Source organism: Papaver somniferum, chromosome 9 (assembly GCF_003573695.1).
Source record: "Papaver somniferum cultivar HN1 chromosome 9, ASM357369v1, whole genome shotgun sequence".
Lineage (NCBI taxonomy): Eukaryota > Viridiplantae > Streptophyta > Magnoliopsida > Ranunculales > Papaveraceae > Papaver > Papaver somniferum.
Window position 1 is genome coordinate 27,528,496 of NC_039366.1, and position 27,369 is coordinate 27,555,864.

Consider the following 27,369-nt stretch of genomic DNA (forward strand, 5'->3'; position numbering starts at 1 on the left):
TACCTTTGACAAGTAATTTACTGTTCTTTTGTGCTTTAAAGAAAACATCCTTACCGACTTTGGATGTATGCTCATGGTCAAATATCTTAAGCTTTCCAACCAAGGTGTTTCTGGAAAGATTATCGAGGTTATTCCCCTCAACGATGGCATGCTTCTTAGACTCGTATCTAGATGGCAGCGGTCTGAGAATTTTCATCACAGTGTCCTTTTCAGGAATAGTCTTACCCAATGCAAAAGATGCATTAACAATTTCAGACACTTTGTGATTAAACTCATCAAATGTTTCTTCATCTGCCATACGAAGGTTCTCCCAATCAGAATTAAGGTTTTGAAGCCTAACATCCTTTTCACTGGAGTTGCCTTCAAATATGGTTTCTAAGATATCCCAAGCATCTTTAGATCTAGTGCAGTTTGTCACATGATGCTGAAGATTTGGGGTAATGGCATGTATGATAGCATTCAAACCGTCGGAATTTTGTTTTGCAGCAGTTATCTCAACAACGGTGTATTCACCAATAGGTTTGGGAACGTTTACATCACCAACTGCCACAACGGGAGCATCATAGCCACTAATCACATGTACCCATGATTGAAAATCACGCGATTGAAGAAAAGCTCGCATAGCAATTTTCCACCATAAGTAATTGGAGCCATCGAATACTGGTGGTACATTAATAGAGATATCACCTCTGTCCATAGAGTCAGATCGCTACAAACACGGACTTGTTAGGTCTTAAACGTGTTTGCCTGCTCTGATATCAATTAAAAAACGGGGGTCTAACAACACCAACCAATATTTCGCTTAGAAATCTGTATGGACAAAATCCAATATACTTTTTATGAGAATCAACTAGACAGTTAGACTCAATCAATAAAAAGATATATCAAAGAGTTTATATCTCAATCTCTTGATTTGATCTTTACTCAAGCAAATGGAAATCTGCGAGTCTTTATCAAAGAGAGATAACTTGGACGGTACCAAAGACCAATATCCAAGGATCATTCAATATCAATCAACAACCAAAGGTTGGATTTCCAATTGATGATATTTAACGCACAACCTGTATTATTTCAATTATATAAAAAATATAATGCGGAAAAGAAATAACACAGACACCAGAAGTTTTTTTAACGAGGAAACCGCAAATGCAGAAAAACCCCGAGACCTAGTCCAGATTGAATACACACTGTATTAATCCCTACAGACACTAGCCTAATCCAAGCTAACTTCGGACTTGACTATAGTTGAACCCCAATCAGTCTCCCACTAATTCAAGGTACAGTTGTACTCCTACGCCTATGATCCCAGCAGGATACTTCACACTTGATTCTCTTAGATGATCTCACCCACAACTAAGAGTTGTTGCAACCCAAAATCGCAGACTTGATAATAAACAAATATGTCTCACACAGAAAAGTCTATCAAAGGATAAATCTGTCTCCCACAGAAAAACCCTAGGTATTGTTCCGTCTTAAGATATAAAATCGAGGTGAACATGAACCAATTGATAATCCAGTCTTATATTCCCGAAGAACAACCTAGATTAATCAATCACCTCTCAACAATCCTTCTTGACTACACAAGCGGTTTGTCGAGGAATCACAAACAGTGAGACAAAGATGTTTGTGACTTCTTTATCTTGCCTATCGGAGAACTCTCACGATCTCAAGTCAATTAATAGAATTTACTCGTACGATAGAAGATGCAAGATCAGATCACACAACTACGATAAAAGTAGTATCGGTCTGGATTCACAATCCCAATGAAGTCTTTAAGTCGTTAACCTGGTTTTAGAGAAGAAAACCAAAGGTTAAAGGAGAATCGAATCTAGAGAGCGCACTAGTATCACACAGACGTGTGGGGATTAATTTTTCCCAATGCTAGATGTCTCCTTTATATAGCCTTCAAATCAGGGTTTTGCCTTAGTTACAAAGCAATCCATATTCACCGTTAGATGAAAACCTGATTTAGATTCAAGCTAATATTTCTCAACCGTTAGATCGAAAACTTAGCTTGTCACACACACTTGGGTATACGTTTACTGGGTTTGTGAAAACCGTGCCCAAACGTGTACGTGTATGTTGGTTCAACATAGTATCCCAAAATGTTAACCATATGAGCATTTCATATTAACCTAGTTATTCTTCACCATAACTAGTTCAACTGACTCAAATGAACTAGTTAGAGAGTTGTTCAATTGCTATGAGATCTTATGTAACTACACAAGACACAATTGAAACAAAGATGATTCGATTCGATGAATCGTCTCATGAACTTTATAGCCACGGTTTGCATAAAGTATTCCTTAGTAATTTAAGTTTCATGTTCAGAGCACATCTTTAGATCATAACCACTTAATCTCACAAACAAGTTCGCGGACTTAAGGAAACCGTCAGATTTTTTCAAACTCAATAGAAAATCTCGGCAAAGAGACTTCCGCCCGTTCGCGGAATAAACACGCAAACGAGTTTTTGGAAAATCCTAGCAGAAATTTTCGGTAAGAGAACTTCCGTCAGTTCGCGGATTAAGTTCGCGGACTGAGTTCGCGGACTTGGCAAAGCCAATTCCTCCGGTTTATCTCAATCAACAAAGTTCGAAAACTTCGGATTAAGGAATACATGGTTATGTAATCTAAACTCTCATTCCAATCAGTGAGACATTCTCAGAGGACGTTATATAGCCGTTATTCACAGACCGTTTCACGTCAGAGCGATTCTCAAAGTAATTGACACTTTTTATGACTTCCGTCACTAGGTGAAGATAAACTTGATCAAAGCGAAACGCTTTACCAACACATGATTTCGAGAAAAAGATAAGTAGCGAATACTCAGCTTGAAATGTCAAACGTGTATGATCCAGTCTATATAGCATACGACTTTTTGTCTCATAAGAAGTAGGAGATAGAATAGATAGACTTTTGAGTGATATATAAGTTCAATTCTCCACATACCTTTTTGTTGATGAAGTTCCACGGTTCCTTGAGTAGATCTTCGTCGTTGTATGATGAATCGCCGTGAAGTCCTTGAGCTCAACTACACTTTTCTATCCTAGTCCGAGACTTAGCTATGTAGACTAGAAATCAAGACTCATAATTTTAATCACTAACATTGACAAACATGCTTGATATAACAATGCATGCGAGGTCGACCGAGCTATGCTCTAACAGTATGGAATCAACCCTAAAGTTTAACAAACTATCTAATAACGAATTACCAAATAGTGATATACCGAATATACAAAGTCAAATAGATAAACTATACTTCGTAACTCCTTATACCAAAGTTGTATGAAACAACTTGTATACCATTCCTTGACACTTTGATCATAGTAAAGTGATCAAGTCACAATACGAGAGAAATGTTAAGAAACTTCATATGTTATGTTTTCAATATAAAACAACTTGAAAAAAACGTAGATAGAAATGAAACAAGTCAAGTTTGTGTTACTAACCTCGAACAAAATGATAATGTGTTTGTTGATGCCAATACGTCTTCAGATTCTTCAGTGTAACAAGAGAAAGTCTCAACATTTTATGTTCCTAGTCTAACCTAACGAAGTTGACTCTAGTAATCAAATCAAGCATTCGAGTTTTGGTACTAAAATATGATAGCCAAACTTGATATACCAACGCTACTTTGATACAATCGAGCACTGATCTAACATTTTTATTAACTAGACAAGATTATACGTGCTCTTAGATATTTTATCTAATCATCAAGTTAATATTTAACTTAGGTTAGTATTTGAAAGAAAACCAACCACCTTAATGTTATCCCGGTTTGCAAACCTATCCAGTTCCAGTTTAGTAGAAGCTTACGAAATGTCTTACATGACTATGTTTGCTTTTGCTACAACTCATATAGACGCTTCTAAGATAACTTTATCCACAAAATCACTTTGGGCTTATGGATTACTGTTTAGTTTTGAGTGTTAGTGAACACCGTTACTTTTTGTGAATTCAGAGGCTTATTTAGACGTTATGAACTATCATTGTGCACGGTTCCAGAACTCCAGACCACAATACATTTTCTTTTATGTAATTTCAAGGCGTACTTTTCACATGCTTACATGAATTCCTAACTAGGAATTTTATCAGAACTGAGAAAGTGTTCGCTTGAATCTTAAGCGAACCTTAGCTTGAATTCAAGCTATCTGTAGCCACAAAAATATATAAATAGAGAGACCCTTGCAACACGATTTATTAATCCCTGATACTCTTGTGTCCTAATCGCAAAGCTAGAGTCGACCTCTATAACCAAGGTTTACTTACGAAACCAATTCTAGGTTACGATTTTGAAGACTTCACTTAGAGATTCGTGAAGCCTGGTCATACTATCTTTTTACCTGATAGTTCTTGTATCCAGATCTTGTTTTACTGGTTATTGAAGTTCATGAACTTTAGATCAGGAAAAATATAGACAAAAATCACAAAGTTCTCTCCGTCTCAGACTTTGTGATTCCTCAACATAGATATCTAAACTCTTCTTTGATTTATCTGGATTTTTCTAGCAAGTTGGTTAGTGATCTAGGATTCTCTTTGATAAGAGTGTAAGTGTTCCTTATTCGTAAGGTTTTCTAGACTTTGTTTACTTCAAATATATTTCCAAATCTAGATTGACATATATCAAAAGAGAATCAAATAGGCTTGTATATCAAAGGCATATAAGTATCAAAAGTCTTCACTGAGGTTGAAGCAACTCTTAGGTTGTAAAGGGCGTCATCTAAGGGAATCAAGTGTGTAAAATATTTCAAGGTTTAAGTTACGTAAGAACGCGACTGTAGCTGGATTTCTTGGAGGGTTAATTTGGTCTCAACTACATTCCAGTCCAAAGTATGATAGTAGGCTAGTGTTTGTAGCGGTTTATTACATTATGGTGTTTAAATCTAGACGAGGTCCCAGGTTTTTCTGTCAGTGTATTTTTCCTCATTAACAAAATTCTGGTGTCTACTTTGTTTTCATTTGCCGCATTATATTATTTATCTATGTAATAGGAATAACACAAAGTACCTAATCAATATTCTAGATAGTTTAAGTCTTTATTGATTGAGATCAAACCAATACTTGTTCTTGCTGATTTCATATCTCGAAAGATAAATTACAAGATTCATACTTGTTGAAATTCAGATCTTGTACAATTCAGATACAAATTGGATTGATTTTGGATATTGGTTTTTGAGATTATCCAAGAATTCTTTTATACAATCAGATACACGTACCTTTGGTCTATACATATTAATTGTGTAAGAGAAAGAGGAAAAGCTCTATGTACAATCTGATTCAAGGATCTACTTGCGCTTGTATTAAGGTTTGTCCATACATGTTTCCAAACAAAAAAACTTGTTGGTGTACATAGTACCCTCTTCTTTTACTAAGAACCTATCTTTTTGTACAAATTTTATTTTAATTTTTTAAAAATAAAATAAAATGATTAATACTCCCTCTGTTTCAAAATAAATTTACACATAAAGTTAGCCTATTATTTTGAAACAGAGGGAGTAGTCACATGGGTGTAGGAATAATTTTGATATCATAACTCGACTACGGACCTTATTTCTGTTAATCTTAGTAAACAAACATTAAACATTATTCATACCACAATCTTTATTTGCGAAAAGATAACATTTTCAGTTACATCATATATAAATTAGCATATGTCATATTTATGATGTTGAAAATTAGCTGTAATCAGATACAATTACCACCAGGACCCCCATATATCATTGAATTATACCCATATTTACGTCTTTCCCAAAAACCATATTTGCGAAAGATAATGTCATAACACTTAGCACTTGTATCTTTCTGTGTTACTTCAAAATTACCAAAGTAACTTGTGTCTCCGTTTATAACGACTTGTAAAAATCGCGTAAAACCAGTTGATTCCATTTTATAATCTTTTGTTGGTAAATTTCCGGTTCCCATAGGCGGGCTTGGTGTATTTGTCCTTGCACCCGCTATTCCACCAAATCTGATTAATGAGGCAGCTCGAAGATAAGTGAATATTTCACTTGGCCAGTACCCAATGGGCTCTCTTTGGTCATCACCAATATAAATCCACCAATAACGAGTATCTTCATCCTGTCACCATATATAAAGAATGTTATGAATCCCCTCCATTTTAGAGACCATTATTATGGTAATGGATTCAATCGGTATAATGTTATAATCTTATCAAATTAAAAAAATATATTTACCGTGGACACAAGATGTAATAAAATAAGGGAAATCATGTTATAAAAACATTGCAACAAATATTTTTTATGAAAGTTATTTTTCATCTTTCGCAAAAACAATCTAGTCCTGATAATTAATTACCATATTCACAGTTAACAATACTTTTGTTCCATAGGCTGTTTGGGAATTAAAAACTGCACCAAATAGAATTTGAGAACCTATCTACACGAAACCTGGGAAAAGAGTATTGAAGCTAACCTGTGTTTCTATATCCATCAGCCTGCGGCATACACATGAATAATAAGATTCAGACAGTGTGTTTTCACTGGTTGGAATAATGCTTACAACTAAACGAGATCAGGCACAATCTTACTGTCCAATGGGTAAAAAATCTGGTAGCATGATCACCAAAAAGTTCCGGGTATACCTACAAAAAAAATCAATATTAAAAATCAAACTTAGTATCTAAAAGTTACAACATATCAATTAATACATGCACAATGAGTTGTAGAACACGATTTTTCATGCTCGTTGTGCACACAGGCTATCAACTATTAATGCCTGGACATTCACCTCAAACAGGTTGTACATCCGACAAATCTATGGGGACTGTGTATCTATATTTACATGACATAAGTCTATATTAGGATTATAAATGGTAATATATCAATATTGATAGCTAATGACTTACAACCCATCCTCCTTCAATGCTATTTGTTTCTTCTGCCTCCCCATTTTGAATCCACATTTGAGATGTACTATATTGATCCGGATTTATAGATGGAGTATGAATTCCAAAGCTATCTATAACTCCATGATATATCGTACATGTGTTCAGTGGTGTTTCTACAGATACATACTAGACCAAGGTAAAGAAGATAAGCTATTAATTTTTGTTTTTTCTAGAAGACTACTAACTAGTTCTTGTTTTGCAAAAAATTTATCTTAAAAGATTCAAGGAATTATTACTTACGTGATGATACATGCGCCGGAGGGTCTCATCATTTGTATGATTTTGTTTACTCTTTCTTAAAAGATTTGAAAAGATTAGTTCCCGCTTTGTGGTCCTTCGAATAGGGACTGTTCCAATCGGACACATAATTTCTTTGCCAAGCTCATTAATATGTTCCGATGAAGCTTTTGTGACTGATGAATCCATATTACTCATGTTTTCTTTTCGAATAGAATAACTTGGTTTCATCTGTATTTACCAATGATTATAATTAGTTATAGTATTAATATTAATGCCCAAAGCGAGGCTCTAGATGTATATTCAAATTATTTTATTTCGCTACAAAAGATTGCAAATCAGATGCCATTAGGAAGTATGTGAATGGTGGTGATATTCTTCCATGTACCTACAAAGATTTGCACAATCGCAAAAACATGCAGTGAGATATAGCTTATATTATTAAATATATGTGTGGTACCTGAATCTTATGATTTTTAAGTAATGGATGATCAAAAGAAGGTTGTTTATAGATGTCGATGCAATCTATAGTATCACCCATTTTATTCTGAAATATATATAGAAAAATGAAATAGTTAGAAATGAAAAATCGAAAAAAAACAATACGTATACACCGTTGTTACATGAAACACAATTTTCTCTGATGATATTTAGACTCGCATTATGTAAATAAAATTACTCGATGGAGATGGAGAGCAATATATCTTACGATTATCATCTTCATTGGTGGTTTATTGAGAATCTTGAGTTTTTTTTCAATCTCTATAATTTTTTCATCTGATACATTAGTATAGTTTTCTCCTGCTCCATATTTGGACAACACACTCAAACATAGAACAAGTATCATTAAAATCTCTACTAAACTTTACCTAAGATAAACCATCTTTAATTTGGAGTATAAAGGATGGCTAATTACTAGTTTATATAATATATGACAGTGTGAAGTAATTAGCAATACCAGATTGGATTAATATCCATGCATTAGAATATTATTTTTTCAAAGGAATATCCGTTAGGGTACAATCAATAAGGCTTATTTTAGGAAAATAATTATTACTACTCTACCTATATAACATTAAATGATCTTTTGGAGTTTTGTACAGATAATAAAAAATGGAGATCCTTTTTTTTGATTAAATATAAATAGAGATTAATATGCTTGATGAAATGAGTATGATATTGTACATACTCTTTTCCGAGTGTCCATGTTTCATTTGATTTTGATCATTTAATCTAATTTTGGAAATTATGTAGCGAGGGATGAGATTCTAAACACACATGGTAATGAGATTATCCGTTAACTACTTAATCAATCAATTTTGACTGTTAAATTGACACTTTTTAGACAAATATGAACAAATTTGAATTATCATAAAAATATCCAAAGAATTATTTTTACCTTTCTACCTTTATATATACTTCATCCGTTTCTAAAAGAAGAGATGCTTTCACTTTTTCAATTTCGCCCAATTTTAGGCTACAATGAAAAAGTGAAAGTATTTTTTTTTTGGAAAAGGAGGTAGTATATATATATATATATATATATCAAAATAGAGTTTTTCTTAAGCAATTAATATAGTCAACCAGAGCTTGCGGATAATTTTGACACATCGATTTCAGTCTCGACCAATAAAGTTTAGAGAGGATATTTTTGCCCGATAATATATTTTAGTGGCCAATCACATTCAACATTTTTCCTACCGAACTTTATTTGGAATTTTTTAAAAATAAATAAATAAATAACTAGATTTATTGTCTTATGAATTATTATATGGGAGAACATCTGACAGGCGTCAAAGATTTTCTCATCAATCATAACGTGTGTTGGTGATTGTGACTGTTTCTGCTTGTTTGGCTTGCATTTTTTACTATCTTCAATACCTTTGATTCAAAATTAATTGCATCCCCCGTCTTTAGCTATCCTATCTAAAAAATCCTTCAACAAATGTTTTTCTCACCTCAGTTCGACTTATTATCCTCCGCACTCATCTTGATTTTCTTTCTTCACCTCTTGTAATACGCACTTGATTGTTTTTATTTCTTCATCTTGCTACGAAGTTCTTGAGTAGGTAAGTTGTGTTATGCTATTCATAGATTGTATTAGATAATTTTATCCTTGAAACAAGTTCTAGGGTCATGAAATCTTATGAAGTATGACGAAGCAACATTATGTTAAAGACAATGTTTTCTTTTGTTCATTCTCTTTTCCCCCATTATATTCTTATATGTCTAACAACTATTTGTTTTGTCATTTTTTTTCAAGGCTTTCTGCAACTACAGTTTATTCTTTTTCATTCTTTTTCACCTTTGCAAACACGTTTTGAGCAATGGAAATTTTTTTTGAGCGTGTTTCCAACATGGTATATTAAACCCCAACACTGGGATGGCGGAGGAAGCCATATTTCATGCGTATGGTAATTCTATTAATTCTTTTATGACTTTTTTCATTAGTTATTAATCGTTTTATAATTTTTCTTAATTGACTGTGATTTCGTTTGATGATGTATGCTTGATCTAAGTACTTTCGACGCATGTTTGTTATTACATTCAATCTTTTAAAAAACTACTTTTGGCAAAGAATCGCAGTCCATATTTTTAATATTTGAGCTATAATTGTCTATAATTAATATTTGAACCGCATGAATGAGTTTTATGGTGGAATCATGAATCTCAGTAATCTCTCAATATTGTTACAACCTTTTCTATATTTTCTAGTTTAATTTAGAATTTTAATCTGAAATCAATCTTCACAATTCTTTGAACGAACTTTTACTTATCACTTGAAAAACTACATCATTCGGCTCCATCTTCGTATTATCTAATCTGTCGAACTTGCAGTTTGCTAAATAAATCAAACTAGTTTCGCTTGATCATTGAGATAAACATATCATCCGAACTGTTCTTAAGCACCTTCAGGGTGACGAACAGAGTGAAATTCGGTTGGTAATTCGTCTCAGTTAGTCGAACTTCACACAGTAATCGCAAAAAACTAGGTTTTTTTTTAAATCCTATTCAATCAATCAAAAACAACTAAATAATAAATGGGTTTGTAAAAATTATCTTCGAATCCTCATTTCAGGAGTCGGTTCTTCACTCGGTTGAATTTCTGATTGAATTTTAGTTTCAGCACCTCAACTTCTTCTTGTTTCTTTCAGTTAACGGATAAAAAGAAGAATTTAAACGCCTACCTAGTGCCTGTTATTTGTACGAGTTATTTTATAGCTAGATCAAATTTCATGAATCGGTGATTAATTATGACAATGAAAAAAATGTTGATTTTTATTTTTGATTTTAAAGCTGTAGAAAAAGAGAAGATATTAGTTTAAAGCTGATTCTTTATTTTTGATTTTAGTTTAGGTTAAATATTTAAACTAATTAAAACGTAACCTAGTAATTCATTACGGCTAAGATACCCTTTATAAACATATCCTAGATGGTATTTATTGGATATGCCTCATTTTTTAGAATGATTTTTTAGGGACCATGGTTTTTTTGAGGGGACCATGATTTTATTAGGCTACCTTCCCTATAGTAATAAGGGGTGTCCTAAAACGTTGAAATGACTAACCTATCCTTAACCTAATTTAATTTAAAACCAACCTAATAACCACCTATATATATAACCACTACCTCCTCCCACCACCACTACCTACAATCGCAGATTACCACCACCACCACCTCCGATTATCACCACCGATTACCACCACCACCACCATCTCCCACCACCGCCGATTACCACCACCACCACCTCCGATTATCACCACCACCAACCACCGATTACCACCACCACCACCACCGCCCACCATCGCCGATTACCACCACCACCATCTCCGATTATCACCACCACCAACCACCGATTACCACCACCACCTCCTTCCACCACCACCACCACCGCCTATTTAAGAATGTAACAACATCAATGCAATCACAATTAAGTTCGGTTACATAATAATTTTATCGAGTATAAAAGACGCCAACCACAACCTGATTCTGCCATGGGACCACTCCGGAGGTATTTTCCAACAAACCCTTCACTTTAATTTGATTTTGATTGCTTCAATCGAATAGAAATCATCAAAATAGGGTTTTAATAGGAGTTACAGAGCCATGTTCGGTTAGGCCGATTTTCCAAAAAACCCTAGTTTACTAACCGAACTTCTTGAAAATGAAGAACACGAAGAATAGTTCGGTCCTATTGGATTTAAAACTAAGTCACCGAACTCTTTGTTCGGTTGTTTCGCAAAAAAATTTAAAACTACAAAGTAACCGAACTCCACCCTTAGAATCGAAAAAAAACAAATCCAGTCGAACCTAACTGTGTTGTTGTGGCCACTATGTTGAGTTCCAAAATAACAGAACTTAGCCAATAGAGTTTGGTTTTTTCGCAAAAACTTTTAAAACTACAAAGTAACCGAACTTAGCCAATAGACGTTGGAACTTCACATTTTTTTTGTTTGTTAAGTTCGGTAACTTCACAATTTTATCGCAGAAACCGAACTCAGAGTTCGGTTGGTTAGCTGTTAGGTTCAAGTTTGCGAAAGAACCGAACTTTGTAAACTTATATACTCTTATATTACGTAAAGTTCAGTTAGATCAAAAGTGCATGAAGTTTGCGAACCAACCGAACTTTGTACACCAAAGTTCGGTTAGTTGAGAACCAACAGAACATAACGCTGTAACTCCTAGAAGTTCTATTATTTGAGAGTTCGGTAACCTGCGTGTTTGGAACAAGTAACCGAACTACACTTTCAGACGAGTTAGGTTACTTGTTCATCTCACGGGGCAACAGAACTACAGCTTCAGATGAGTTCTGTTACTTGTTCTTCATATAAAGTAACCGAACTGTTCAAAATCCAGTTCAAATCCGGATCATTTTGAAGATTAACAAATATTCTAGGAGAGGATGGAGATGAAGAATCAGATTAGAAAAAACTTCGTCAACCTCGAAAGCTTTCCTAGCTTGCTTTAGCTCCTCGTTCATAGACAACAATTCATGACATCTGTGAAGCTTTGGCATATCCTTGCGAATCATATGTAGAAAGTCATCAGTCAACAGACTACATGTATCTGTTGCAACATCTTGGGCTTTATGAACCAAATTGGTGATGTACTCGACAACATTGTAAGGGTTTACAAATAAACGATTTTTTGGGGACCATGATTTTTTTGGGGGACCATGGTTTTATTTTGGGTAAAGACATTAGAAGTAAATCTAAGTCACCCCTTAATCTAGATATTTATATTAATACCTAAATTACCCTCCTGATTAATTTTGGGTGATGATTAGTTAGTGTAATGATTAGTAAGATGATTAAGTTAAAGATAATTAGTGAGATTAAAAAATCAGATGGTTTTTATTTTTAAAGAAGTAGAATTATTGAGAGAGTAAAGTTAGAGAAAATGAAGAAGAAAAGCATGAAAAACGATGGATTTTACCAACCACAACCGGAGGAAGCGTATTTGGGTACCCAGGTATGCTTCAAACTTAGATAATGTTGGTTGAATTGCTCCAAACTTTCAAAAAAAAAATGATTTTTTTTTATGTAGATTTGGGCCAGTTCGGTTACCATATGTCAAGAACATGTAACCAAACACACCTGAAAGTGTAGTTCGGTTACGTTTTCCAAACACGCAGGTTACCGAACTCGCTCGTTAATGGAGGTTTTGGTCGTACAACGTAATGTTCGGTTACCTAGGATAAAATGGTAAGTAACCGAACAATGAACTTAACAATTTATTTGGGTACATCTTGTGTGTTCGGTTAGTTCGCAAACTTCAATGCAACCAAGTTTCCAACGGAACTGCAGGTTAAAAGTAACCTAGTGTTAGAAGTTCGGTTGGTTCGCAAACTTCAACATATTTTGCGAATCAACCGAACTGGACTTATATATGCATATATGCAATTAGGCAAACGTTCGGTTACTGCGAAATTTATTTCTTGGCGAATTAGGTAGAGTTCGGTTACGAAGTTTCAAAGATAGAGTTCGGTTACAAAGAAAACTTAACATTTTTGCGAACGAACCGAACTTGTGGACTTCTCATTATTTTCGTAAACTAAAGTTCGGTGATATCCTTATTTTGCGAAGGAACCGAACTTATGGACCTGTGTTGTTCTAATACAAGGAGTTCGGTTAAAAGTATTTTTTTGCGAATCAACCGAACTCTGAGTTCGGTTAAGAAAAAATTAATTCGTGATAATCGAACTTTTCTCTGAAAAAAAAACTTCGATTAAACCTCTCTGCAACTTCCATTTTCAACTCATTTTAATGATTACTTCTCATTTATTCAACCAAAAACGAATGACAAGTAATGGGTTTGTGAGAATATCTTTTTTAATGTTTTAAATTAAGCTATATATATAGTGGTGGTGGTGGTTGGTGGTGGTGGTAATCGGAGGTGGTGGTGGTAATTGGTGGTTGGTGGTGGTGATAATCGGAGGTGGTGCTGGTGGTAATCAGCGGTGGTGGGCGGTGGTGGTGGTGGTAATCGGTGGTTGGTGGTGGTGGTAATCGGCGATGGTAGGAGGAGGTGGTGGTTATATATATTATGAAAAGAAGTGGTGTGTGTGTAGCCTTACAAATCCGACCATCGATTTCGTAATCCCACGACGCGGATCGGTTCGTTATATGTTGTATATAGGCGTCCGTCGGATTGTGCGATTTCCGAATTTGAATGTGTTTCCATAAGATGTAATGCGATTCCCGAATTTGATCGTCCGTCCGTCGGTTATTTGCTGCCGGCGGCAGGGGATCGATAGTTGGGCGAGCTATATTTTTGAGCGCAGGATCCCCATAGTTTCCTGATATTGATACGGTCCCTTTGCGGACACTAATTGCGTATGAAGCATTTTCCTCGTATAAATTTGTTCCATAAGGTAGTTGTCTCCTAATTCCAATACCAAGTGTGGACACACGAACTACGCGGGGTCCGAATGCCCGCAATCAATTGTTAAAGTCTAAAGAGATTACGATGGTGATACCCTGATGTGGGTTCATTGGCTCAAAACCCACGGGTTTATCATGGCCTCCTCCAACTTCCCCGTGCGTAGCGATTATGCATGGGGTACAAATATAAAAGGAAAGCAACATATATAAGCAAATGCATGCGGAACTAGATGAATGTAAAGTGCTGAAATGTAAATAAGACCAAGGTTTACGTGGTTCAGCACTAAGGCCTACATCCACGGGGTTTGTTGTTCTACTATATTATTCACGGTTACACGAATAGTTGAATGACTTGGGGTTTACATATTTCTCTCCACTATGGGATTCCTTACCTTTGCTATTCTCTCTCTCTCCTGATGTTTTTTCGATCCCCCTCCCCCTTTGTGGAGATTGGGTATTTATAAGGTAGGAACATGGGACCCATCTCTGAAGACCGTTGGAACCTTATCTTCTAGTGTCTTGTGTCCATCACGCAGAGGTCTGCGTTTCCCCTCGATCCCGCGGAGGCATCTTCGCTCGTTCCATAGGTCGGTCGACACGTGCACTGAGCAGAGTGTTTAATGCGGGTGGTTGAGGGGTCTGCTCGTGTCAGACAAGTGTCTTCTGCCCCTGTCAGTCCGTGTCAGCTGACTTTCTCTCCACCGTTGATCTTAGCTCCTCTTCTGGGGATGAGATAAAGCAACTCCTAGGGGTTTATTTGCCTTGTCAGCTAGTGATCTCATACCGCTATGATTCCCTGCGTCACCATAATGGATATCCGTTAGAATTCGATGCCCTTCTTTTCGGGATAAGCAGCGTAGTAATGGTCCGAGGAAAGATTTTCTATACAGGACCCCGTCCCGAAGATCGTATCTTCCCACTTTGGAGAGCGTCTTTCTAGCTTGCTTCCGATCCGCAGGTAGGCTTCCTTTGTCGAGGAATGCATGTATTGTCACCCTCCAGTCATCTTCATTACTGAAATCTTCGTCTTGATTTGCTTTTGACAAGATTTCTTCATCAAAGTCGTTATGGATGTCTTCTCCTACTTGGTCTTCAATATATTCTTCCATCGTATCTTGATTGGTAGCGAAGGAGAATTGAGATGCAATCGAAGGCTCGTATACCCTTGCTATTTTAATACCTTCGACATTTTTATCCCTCAACATGGATGATATGTATGCTAGGGCATCCGCATGCCTGAGGTCCCTTCTGCATAAGTGCCGGAACTTAATGTTCGGGATTTGTGAAGCCAATGTTTGGACCAATGCCATGTAAGCTGAAAGGGTGTCATCGTACACATTATATTCGAGCGCGATTTGCCGTATGACCAGCTGCGAATCACTTGTCAGCCTTACATCGGTTACCCCCATCTCTATTATTATACGTAGGGCATGTATGACAGCTTCGTATTCAACAATGTTATTGGTATGCTCTTTGAATTCCAATCTAAGTGCCTGTATGATCCTTTCTCCAGTTGGGGTGATGATGACAATGCCTATTCCTGCCCCTTCCTTATTTTTAGATCCGTCGACGAAGACTTCCCATTGTCTATGACTCGTAGGTTCGAGGATATCCATTGGATCCTTGATTGCTTCCTCGGCTTCTGGTATTCCCTTGATCTCTTCGTCGTTGTCTAGAGGGAGGTCTGCTAAGAAATCTTCCAGAACTTGGGACTTCTGAGAATGTTGAATTTCATGAATGATGTTGAATTGGTCCAGATGGGTGTTCCATTTGGCTATTCGGCCCACTTTTCCTGTGCTTTTGAGGACTGCTTCCAATGGTGCTCTGCATGGTACCCTGACGAAGTGAGTTAGGAAGTAGGTTCTCAGTTTTTGGGTAGCCCATACCAGTGCGAGGATGAGTTGTTCAATCTTAGTATAATTTCTTTCCGCGGGATTGAGTGTCTTGCTGACGTAATAGATAGGCTGTTCTATCTTTGTATTGGTTTTGACTAATACCGCGCTGACTGCGTCCTCCGTTGCTGCTATGTACAGTGCCAAAACTTCGTCAGGGTCAGGTTTCTGCAGGATAGGGATCGAAGCTAGATGTTCTTTGATCTTTTGGAATGCTTCCTCGCAATCGGCGGTCCATTCGAACCTGCTCCCTTTCTTAAGAATATTGAAGAAATGTTTGCACTTGTCCGAAGACCGTGCAATAAATCTGCCTAACGCTGCTATGGACCCATTGAGCTTCTGCACTTCCTTTAGATTCTTTGGTGATGGCATCTCTACTATGGCTTGAATCTTAGCTGGGTCTACCTCGATGCCCCTTTTCGTCACCAGATAACCGAGGAACTTCCCTGAGGTGACACCGAAAGTACATTTCTCCGGATTTACTTTCATGTGATGCTGTCTCATTGCATTGAAAATATTCCTCAGGTCCTGGTGGTGATTTTTACGCAGCTTGCTTTTGACGAGCATGTCGTCCACGTAGACTTCTAGGGTTCCTCCAATCCATGGTTTGAAGATAGCATCGACCATCCTTTGGTATGTTGCCCCTGCGTTTCTGGTATAGCAATAAAGGCCATGTGGTGTATAGAATGATGTGTGTTGCTGATCTTCTTCTGCCAGGGCTACTTGGTTGTAACCAGAGTATCCGTCCATAAACGACAGCTCCTCGTACCCTTCAACTGCTTCAACCAGCTGATCTATGCTCGGCAGGGGATAGCTGTCCTTTGGACACGCCTTGTTGAGATTGGTAAAGTCGATGCATATTCTAACCCCTCCATTTTTCTTAGGAACAATGACCATGTTGGATATCCAGGTAGGATACTTGACTTCCTTGATAAATCCTGCGTCTAGTAGCTTCCGAAGTTCTGTTTCTACCGCCTCATGATATTCTGGAGCCACTTTTCGTATTTTCTGCCTGAACGGGGGGTGTGCCCTGTTTGATGCGTAGTTCATGTTGGATTACTTTTGGGTCGATCCCTGGCATATCTCCTAACTTCCAGGCGAACACATCCGCATATTCCTTAAGTAATTTGGTTAAGGAATGTTCTCTCCCTTCGCCCATGATGGTCCCGATTTTGACCTCTTCGGGTCTTCTTCCGTTCCTATGTTGATTTCCTTAGTGGGTTCCACTGGTGTGAACATAGGCTTGGGTTTCCGAGGACTGGGGCGCTCTTTAATTGCTATTTGGCGTGTTTCTGCTCTTTGTTGATTGTTGAGGTACTTGTTTCCGAGCCTCGGACATTACCCTCTTTCGTCAAGCCTTTTCCTGTGGTTTCCTTAAGGAATAGTTCTACGGCTTTCTCTTGCGTGGTTTCTTGATTTCTTACTCTTCGGATTTTTCGCTGTTCTTCTTGCTCGTTGTTGATATGATCCTGAGTGGCCTGGCATTCTCGTGTAGCGATTCGATCTCCCTTGATCTCCATAATTCCCTCAGGTGTTGGAAATCTGAGGTAGGTGGTATGTTGCCGCAACTCCTTTGAGCTTGTGTACCCATTGTCGTCCAATAATGGCGTTGTAGGGGGAAGGGGTATCCACCACACTGAATCGGGTATCCAGTTTCATGGGCCCTGCGTTAACCTGTAACACAATGTCTCCCAAGGGCTTCGTGGCCGCTCCATTGAATCCGTAGATGGTGTGATAAGAGGTCATCAACTGTTCATCATGGAGCTTCATCCGCTTGAATGCGTCATAGAATAGGACATTCACAGAGCTTCCCCCGTCTATGAGGATCTTTTTGAGGTTACATCCCGCTATTGGTAATGTCAGGACCAAGGGATCGTTATGGTCTTCCATATCTTCTTCGATATCCTCGGCATCGAAGATGACAGGTAATTCCATCCATTTTTCATGTTCGTCCACTGTTATCCCATCGACCTTATATAACTCGCAGCGATCTTCGAATTGCTTCCGTAACCTTTTTCCAATCTGTGCTGTGAGCGAGGGTCCTGTGGCTTCGGAACACGAGATGGTGTTGATTGTTCGGTTTTCTTCCGGAAGTTGGACTGGTTTGGTTCGTTTGGATCTGTCCTCGGTAACCTCCTTCCGTATGTAATGTTTGAGCTCTCCCGCATCAATTAATTTTTGGATCATTATTTTAAGGTTCTTGCATTTTTCGGTCTGGTGTCCGTTGAAACAGTGATACTCACAGTAATCTTTAGACTTCTCGGATCTGGGGGCTGCTTTCCCTTAGACCATGGCCATTCTAAGTTTTCCCTCCCTTTGATCTCCGCAGGATACGAGCATAGCTAGCGTTGAGTTTCGTGTAAACTTGGTCTTCGAATTTTCGGTCGCCTGTTCTTCGTTCATCCCTCCGTTCCTTTCTATCTTCGTGAGGTCTCTCATCTGAGGAACCCCTTTTGGCCCCATTGGTTTGTTCTGCTGAATTGGTGCGGTGAGACCTCTGCGGATATGCCCTCGGGTTTTCCCGTTGAATTTCTTCAAGTCGAGCGTGCTTCTCGATAATTATTCGGAGATCGCCTTCTGTCTTGGGCACGCTCCCGTGAATTTCAACAAATAGGGGACTCATTCGGTCCAAGCCCCACTTATAGCAATTGATGCTTACCACTGGGTCCACGCTTCCTATGGCTTGGCAGATCCTATGCCATCTGTTTGTGTATTCCCTCGTGGTTTCCTTGTAGCCGATTGCTAGTGAAAAAGCTTATCCATCCCGTGTTTACAGTCTTGTTGTACATGTATGTTCTTAAGAATTTCTCTGCAGTTGGTCGTATGAGTGTATGGAGTTTGGTGGCAGATTATCAAACCATGATAACGCCGATCCCTTCAAACTTGACGGGAAGTATCTACAGAGTACGGCGTCGTTCTGTCCCCATTCGCTAGGACGCGGTTGTAGTACCGAACATGTGCAGCAGGGTCGCTGGACCCATCATAGCATTCGAACGTCGGGACAGGGCATTTCAGGGGAATAGGGGTGTTGGCCAAGCGATGCGTCAGGGGCGTGGAGTTAGCTTCTCTCATAACCTCTTCTAACCTTCCCCCTCCTTGTTTATTTTTCAATTGCCTGATCTCTGCCATCATCTCATCTCGCAGTTCCTCCATTGCGCGTTGGTGTTCTAAATTCTTCAGATCATTTCCGTTTGATTCTCCATCGTCATAATCCGGGTCGGATACGCTATGTCTCCTTGTCGCGTCTTCATTAGTCGCTAGGACGACTCTGCAGTCTTGGTTTGGCTCTGGTGCTTTGGAGCTTGCTTCATCAAGTTGTTGGTTGGTCTTTGTGCTTAGAGCAATCCGCTCCTTTAAATCTTGATTTTCTCTGGCCAAAAGTGCTACAGCTTCTGCGTAAACCTGTTGGTTCCTTCTCAGTTCCTCGAGCTCAGCCATTAGTTGGTGTGATTGGTTGGACCCCTGATTGGGAGTCCCCGCACGTGCCGCTACAGCCGTGGCGCCGCCCTCCTCCATGGTCTGTACTAAAGGTGGCAGGGGTTCAACTTCTGTTGCTGGTGTTTCCAAATTGGAGTGAGCGCCCCTCTGCGGTGCCGAGCCGCCGGTATGGTTTGATTCTGGTTATTTGTTAGCGGCATTCCAAAGGTTAGCAGATGCGCGGGTTGGAATGTTCTGGATTCATCCACCCTTTCCCTTGGTTGGTTAAGTTGACTCATGGCGAAGGTATTGCTAGCCTCCGCAGCCTTCGGGACTACCGCGGCTTCCCCGTATTTTATCGTTGCTGCTCTGAGAGCCGCCATTGCAACAGAATTAGCGTTCATGGGTGAAGTGATTTCAGTGGTATCCTGCCTTCGATTGGTCATTTTAGTTTTATCTCCTTTCTGCTTGCTTCGGGTGATGATCGGGGTTGTCCGGGGTGTTTCTTTTGACAAAGCTTTGGATTTTCCTGCTTCCTGCGTCTTCTCCATCACGTGCCTTTTTGTTGACGAAATCTAGCGTAAACTCGCCTTCTTTACTCACAACACGTTCTCTCTGTATAAATTTATTCAAACAGAAACGGGAATATCCGCGTGAAGCGGGTTAGTTGTCGAAATACAATTTTTCAAAAGCGGGTTTATTAAAGGCGGTCTTTAGTATATAAAAAAAAAACTATGAAAATTGTAAATCCGACGGATTAGGACAATAACCCATGCTTGGAACACTAACTCTTATCGAAGGCACAAAGTGGGTTTTTGAATATAATATTGTTGACGAATGATCTATACAGTCAGAGCTGATAAAATCGGAGCAATCGTATGCCAAATTAGAATGAAATCACAGGACAAGATAAATCTTTTACCGGGACGAAGTCCCTGTTTCTAGCGCCAAATTGTGGACACACGAACTACGCGGGGTCCGAATGCCCGCAATCAATTGTTAAAGTATAAAGAGATTACGATGGTGATACCCTGATGTGGGTTCATTAGCTCAAAACCCACGGGTTTATCATGGCCTCCTCCAACTTCCCCGTGCGTAGCGATTATGCATGGGGTACAAATATAAAAGGAAAGCAACATATATAAGCAAATGCATGCGGAACTAGATGAATGTAAAGTGCTGAAATGTAAATAAGACCAAGGTTTACGTGGTTCAGCACTAAGGCCTACATCCACGGGGTTTGTTGTTCTACTATATTATTCACGGTTACACGAATAGTTGAATGACTTGGGGTTTACATATTTCTCTCCACTATGGGATTCCTTACCTTTGCTATTCTCTCTCTCTCTCCTGATGTTTTTTCGATCCCCCTCCCCCTTTGTGGAGATTGGGTATTTATAAGGTAGGAACGTGGGACCCATCTCTGAAGACCGTTGGAACCTTATCTTCTAGTGTCTTGTGTCCATCACGCAGAGGTCTGCGTTTCCCCTCGATCCCGCGGAGGCATCTTCGCTCGTTCCATAGGTCGGTCGACACGTGCACTGAGCAGAGTGTTTAATGCGGGTGGTTGAGGGGTCTGCTCGTGTCAGACAAGTGTCTTCTGCCCCTGTCAGTCCGTCTCAGCTGACTTTCTCTCCACCGTTGATCTTAGCTCCTCTTCTGGGGATGAGATAAAGCAACTCCTAGGGGTTTATTTGGTGCTTCGCGACGCATCGTGTTTTGATGTCTTGACTTGCATGCTTTCCACGTACCTTTCTGTATACACGTGTCCGATAGTGAGATATATGTGTACACACCAAAAAATATATTAAAAGAATTCGTGACATCTCTTCTATGAGTATTTTGTTTATAACAATTGCGTATGGAGCGTTTCCTCATATAAATCTCTTTGTTGGTATACACTATGACTCCTCGAAATCTCAATCTCCTTCTTTTTCATACTACTGTTCTCCTACGAATCTCCGTCTCCTACCCCATACCAACGTAACCAATTGGAGTTAGAAAGCCCAAGACCTAGCCAGAGGACAAATCAGACCGCTCATTACATCTCTGTAGAATATAGCTAGATTTCCAAAACTCTAACGGGAATCTGACAAACGTTAATAATCCAGTTCCTTAGCTAAATTTGACGAACGATTATTAACGGATAGGTCCATCCATTCATTGTATTGATGCCTTACCCAAATTATGGTGTTTACGATCGCAATCATAGGAACGTTATGACTCAATCGGGAGAACGAAGATGCAGCTCAGATAATGGCCCAATGTAAGTACGTGGACAGTCCAAACCCCTTGGAATTGTGCCAGGAGCGAATGGTCAGACAGGGTTAGCAAGTAGGCATAAAAGGGATATATAAAGAAAAAAGTGAATAAGTAAGCATCTAACCATAATGTTCCACTTTTACCTATAAGCGATGGCAATATTGTCCAATATAGCGAACTAAAAGCATAATGAGTAGTCCATCTTATATTGTGTAGGTGCTACATCTTATAATATAATTAGTCCATCTTAATTTCCTAATCCAAGCTATATGAATTTGGCTAACTTATTTTTTAACTGATCAAGTATGAAATTTACAGTTATGGTTGAAAAGATGTACTCAAGCCAACGAGCGAGAAAACTCCGATCAAAGTATAATTAATGAGTAAAGAAGAATTAATTGTTGAAAAGGTGTCCGAAAACGATTAATTGTTGATAAAGCGGCACCGATCAGCATGGGCCACTATAATCGTTGCTCCAAAAGAATTTAAGGGCACTGATCCACCACGACAGCCATGCACCAACGAAATTATACACGCAATGTGAACTATGACTGGGTCCAAGAGTATAGCTCAGTGGTATTCCATCAACGTTCAGTAAGAAAGTCAGGAATTCAATCCCCGCCGTCATGAAGATTTGTAGTAGGTTAGTTGTATAGTGGGTTAAGCGGTGTTGGGTTTGACAGTGAGACCAGTCTAACTGGCTGGGTTCATGTAGAAAACTGGGTCCGGCTTTCGCGTATAAAAAAAATGTGAACTACAATTAGGAATTGAATTTCCTTTATTATTTTATAGAGTAGGACCTCCATGCATGATGCGTTCCTAGCTATTATGGTCCGGCTAGATAAACATATTTTGATCATGATTTATAAGGAGGATACCAGTTCTACTAAGTGCTGATACCGTTTCATATAGGATAAAAAGATCCCAACGATCCTGACCGTTGGATCCATGAAATAGTATCAGCACTTAGTAGGACTGGTATCCCCTTTATAAATCGTGGTTTTGATGACTTGACTGACTAAAGGCGAAACTATGACACCACTACCTAAGCATCGGGGGGATACAAACACCGGTTGCTACGACCTGACTAACAAAACATATGATCTGGCTAACTAAACATCAGGGTCGAAGGCCCCAACTAAAATATTATGGGACTAAATAAGAAACAAAAGTTGAAAGAAGTGATGTCTGTCTAAACTGATAAATACGATCATCGATTTCGTTATCCGACGGCGGGGATCGTGAATTGGGTGAGTGATATTTTCGTGCGTCGGATCTCTGGTTTCCTGATTCGACTATGCTTCGTAAATAGTTGTATTTCCTATTTCTAACCCTTAGAAAATGTATTTATAGGACGAAACCCTACAAAATGGAACTAAACAGAGTTAGCAAAGACAATCCCGCAATAACGGCATACATATGCTAATCTATATTATCTCTAGGTCCCATGACCATCCGATCAGGTCCTATGATTTTGGTTACGTACAAGCCAAAACAAGAAAAAAAAATGTTCAACAAACCTACATGTTATAAACTGGAATAAGGGACAACCATTTGGAGCATGATCTGTGCTATCCTTTGACCAACCCATATACTAAGCTCAATCTCAAGAATTTTGAATAAAATTTCATTAACAAAAACACTTCCACTTCAATTGCCATTCAAAAATTACTACACGGTGGACGTTTTTTTGGACGTTCTTCTAAATATATATTCTCCCATCCGTCGTGTATACTTCTGAAATTTATTATTTTGGTCGTCTGGAATTATGTTGTGGTTAAGGACAAAGCTAATCCTAAGCGCTGGCTAAATTCCCTAATATATATTAATCGGCCTTAGGCCCGATTATTTTGACTCGATCAACAAAACACTGTAATTGTTTAAGTGGTCACGGCCGGGGCCGTAGGCCCCGGCTAATTTAACACGACCTACAAAGCACTGGAACTGCATAAGTGGCCATGAACGGGGCCTTAGGCCCCGACTAATTTAATCGGGCCAACAAAAGCTGGGAACTGCTCAAGTGGCAACAACCCCAGTTAATTTAACCGGACCAACAAAACATTGAGAACTTGTCAGGTGGCCAAAACTAATGTGACCGGACCAATAAAATACATGCACTAATTTATAGGCTAAACGGTAGATTCCAGCCAAAAACTCACAATAAATTCTAATACGAAGACTACATTGGACCGTAAATTTTCTAATCTACGGCTGAGGCCAATTTGACCCGACCAACAAAATACCAAGACAACAAGCCCAGCTAAGCACTGGGTCGTAGGTCCCGGTTATAACGACCCAGCTAATTAAACACGACATTATAACCTGGACCAACACATGATGCCTAAAATATTATGCAAGGATACAAACAGACCGACTAGTCAACATAAGAAAATCGATGGAGAGGTTGAGTCCCGGCCTACCTAATATATATATATATATAGGTGGTTATTAAGTTGGTTTTAAATTAAATTAGGTTAAGGATAGGTTAGTCATTTCAATGCTTTAGGACACCCCTTATTATAGGAAAGATGACCTAATAAAATCATGGTCCCCTCAAAAAAACCATGGTCCCTCAAAAATCGTTCCTGTTTTAAAAGGTTGGTTCGCCACCAGAAGCCCAGGCCAAAACTTATTTCCGACCCAGATTTCTCCCAGCTAAACAGGTAACGCCCCAACATAAATCCGAACCATTTTCCATAGTATATGACCTGAAGCGAACCGAAAATAATCACAATCTTAGAAACAAGGGTTGATTCAAGAAGATAATCAGTGAGAAAAACGAAGAGAAGAGAAAATGAGTGGGGCTGGAAAGAAGATTGTAGATGTTGCAAAAAAAGCATCAAAAGGTATCGATTGGGATGGTATGGCTAAACTTCTAGTCTCTGAAGAAGCTCGTAAAGAGTTTTCTTCTCTTCGTAGAGCTTTTGATGAGGTCAACTCCACTCTTCAGACCAAGTTCAGTATGGTATTCATTTCTCTATCACCCCTTTATTTAGATCCGTATTGGTTTTTTTTTGTATAGATTTATGTTATTAAATCCGTCCCCTATTTGAAATTTTGAATTTAGGGTTTTCATTTGGTAAGGAAATGTGTTTTTGTTGGGGTTTTCTATTTGGGTATTTTGATGGGTTTTGTTAAATTTGGATCCTTTGTAATCTTGGATTTAGGCCTTTTGTATGATTGGTTTAGTAAAACTGATCTAGATTAGATTTTAGAGTTGTTCGAATATTTAGATTTATTGAGTAAATGATTAGGGATTTTGAATGGATTACTGTGATTGTGTATGATGGTGTTCGAGGGTTTTTGTAATATGGCTTGTTTATTAGATGATATATGGTTCACTAAACATGTTTTACGTTATAGAATCCAAGTAATTACTTATGGTAATTAGTCTTTGAATGTAGATCTATGATGTAGGAGCTAGTTTTCGAGTTATTTGAGGAATTGAGGAAGGAAAATTGATAGTATGAAAGTAGGAACAGAGACCGCTTGTCTGCAGACCTCTTTCAAAACCTATTTGCTCTTGTTGAAGCATCCCCATTTTCCATAATTTAACTTGCGTCAGTAGGGTGAATCAAAATGATTCTTTGCCATTTGGTCACTGTGTTCATTCAGCATGGTTTGATTTAAGTTTATGAGACATATTTGATTCTTTTATGAATTACTGGACATCCCTTGCTTCCCCGTAGATTTTTCTTGACCCTTCCATCTATCATGACTAACCTGATTAGTTCCATAATTTAGCTTGGCCGACCAAGCTTTCAGTGTTTGGTTTGGCTGCTGTTGGGAAGTTATGATCAACTTATGTATCTTTTCTTCCAATCTTAAATGTATATTCCTCCATTCGATAGGCGGTTCAGAATTGTGTAGTAGGTTGGAATGCTGAGACGACCTGCTGATTCACCTTGTATGTCATTCACCTGTATGCATGTCATATCTCATATGTGTACTAGATAATAAGATTGACCCATCTGAAGATCTTATTTCCTTTACTTACTTATTGTGGAGTTTAAATTTGGCGTGAGATATAGTCCATTATATGTTGTTTCAGCTTAATATCTATCCAATGCTTACAACTTGTTTCACCTTTCTCGTAGGAACCTGAACCCATTGATTGGGAATACTACAGGAAAGGAATTGGGCCACGTGTGGTGGACATGTACAAGGAAGCTTATGACAGTATGTTTTACCTGTTTTTGTATTGTGAAAATGTTGCTTCTTTTTTCTCATCTTCGTTTTTTAATATGACTACTGTATGCACTTACTTCTCAAGGATAACACGTAGGTGATCCTCTATGCTGAAATCTGCGTTACGACTTTATATGTGTAGGCATTCTATTTAAACGTAATGAAAGAGTTACACTGCTTCTAAATCGAACTTCTTCCCCTGTAGATGTATTCTGTGCAATGAATACTCAGTAACATGTAAAAGATTGAGAATTTGAGACTCATTGACATAAGTTTTTTATTTACATCTACTGGTTCATAGATTTTGAGTGAACCGTCTATAGATTATGTTCGTACCCTCACCATTCATTGAATTCATTTTGCTGTTCATCCTGTTAATTTCACCTGTATATACGCGCAACTGCAGTTTTGATGTATGTTTCATGTCAATTCCAATCATTTCATAAATACATGAATTTCTAGCTTGTTTCAGAAAATTTTAAGCCAGTGTTCTCTGTATTCTGTTTATAATTATATGAATTTCTCTGCATAGTAGAACACACTAAGGGTACATATGGTGTAAAAGGGGTGATGTCCTTACCAGACTTTGCTATTTCATCTCCTTGTCTCGATACGCCACAAAAACTACTAACTGTTTATTAAATCACACATCTATATTTGATTCCATATGCTTTGGTGTTCATGCAGCTTTTCTTCTTATTCTTGTGATTCATATGCTAACTTTTTCTGTCTTGGCAGATATTCAGGTTCCCAAGTATGTAGATACTGTTACTCCTCAGTTCAAACCAAAGTTTGATGCATTGGTGAGAACCAATATGTCTCTTTCTTTGTTCATTCTGATAGAATGATGTTTGGGCAAGTTTGGATCTTCAGTTCCGAACATAGATTTGACTTGTATTCTCACATCTAACTCAAGCACATGTCATGTGAAACAGCTGGTAGAACTAAAAGAGGCAGAACAAAATTCACTGAAGGAGACTGAGAGATTGGACAAGGAAATTGCTGAAGTTCAAGAATTGAAGGTTAGAAAACAGATCTCATCTCTCTCTCTCTCTCTCTCTCTCTCTCTCTCTCTCTCTCTCTCTCTCTCTCTTCTTTTTCTTTTTCTTTTTTCTTGCCAGTGTTTTCCATAGTTCCCTGAAATCTTCTTCCATTTCGACAGAGAAAGATCAGCACCATGACTGCCAATGAGTACTTTGAGAAGCATCCTGAGTTGAAGAAGAAGTTTGACGAGGAAATCAGAAACGATTATTGGGGCTACTGATTGATCATGACGAAAATCAAGAATGTCAGGAATGATTGTTTGGTGTTCTTCCTTTTTTTACCAATAAAATAGAGTGGTCTTTTTAACAGTAATATGTTTGGACCTCTCGTATTTTGATCTCAAAATTTTCAATTCAAGGATCTAAACGTAGAAGCCCTCCAACTTGTACACTCTTTTAAATTGTTAAGCGGTTTCTAATACGTTTTGGATTTTGTTTGCATCTTAAGTAAATACCTAGTTCTCTCATTTTATGGAACGTAATTTTTCCAAGGATAATTGTGTGTAGTTGTGTAGAAGTAAATTTTGCGCCAGAAAA

The 27,369-nt window shown here is 38.3% G+C and overlaps 2 protein-coding genes across 2 annotated transcripts; one reads left to right on the forward strand and one right to left on the reverse strand.

Annotated features, from left to right (window-relative positions):
• Positions 1–5,687: 5,687 nt before the first annotated feature.
• LOC113311640 lies at positions 5,688–7,687 on the reverse strand. The gene is made up of 8 exons (XM_026560452.1): positions 7,607–7,687; positions 7,472–7,534; positions 7,150–7,377; positions 6,868–7,035; positions 6,550–6,603; positions 6,435–6,456; positions 6,318–6,352; positions 5,688–6,080 (listed from the first exon to the last, which is right to left on the reverse strand). The coding sequence occupies exons 1-8, from the start codon at positions 7,685–7,687 to the stop codon at positions 5,688–5,690; spliced, it is 1,044 nt and encodes a 347-aa protein (XP_026416237.1).
• A 16,623-nt stretch (positions 7,688–24,310) lies between these two features.
• Positions 24,311–27,326, forward strand: LOC113313648 (ATP synthase subunit d, mitochondrial-like). The gene is made up of 5 exons (XM_026562440.1): positions 24,311–24,566; positions 25,699–25,780; positions 26,528–26,592; positions 26,725–26,811; positions 26,952–27,326. Exons 1-5 carry the CDS (start codon positions 24,396–24,398, stop codon positions 27,051–27,053), a joined length of 507 nt encoding a protein of 168 aa, XP_026418225.1. The 5' UTR covers positions 24,311–24,395; the 3' UTR covers positions 27,054–27,326.
• Positions 27,327–27,369: the final 43 nt, after the last annotated feature.

Bases quoted from the DNA above. Each gene is read 5' to 3' on its own strand.
- LOC113313648 (XM_026562440.1), top strand. From the start codon at position 24,396: ATGAGTGGGGCTGGAAAGAAGATTGTAGATGTTGCAAAAAAAGCATCA. The intron at 24,567-25,698 runs GTATTCATTTCT...CCTTTCTCGTAG, and splicing joins TTCAGACCAAGTTCAGTATG to GAACCTGAACCCATTGATTG. The intron at 25,781-26,527 runs GTATGTTTTACC...CTGTCTTGGCAG, and splicing joins GTACAAGGAAGCTTATGACA to ATATTCAGGTTCCCAAGTAT.
- LOC113311640 (XM_026560452.1), bottom strand. From the start codon at position 7,687: ATGGGTGATACTATAGATTGCATCGACATCTATAAACAACCTTCTTTT. The intron at 6,457-6,549 runs GTAAGATTGTGC...TGTATGCCGCAG, and splicing joins GATTTTTTACCCATTGGACA to GCTGATGGATATAGAAACAC. The intron at 6,353-6,434 runs GTTAGCTTCAAT...ATTCCCAAACAG, and splicing joins TGATGGATATAGAAACACAG to CCTATGGAACAAAAGTATTG.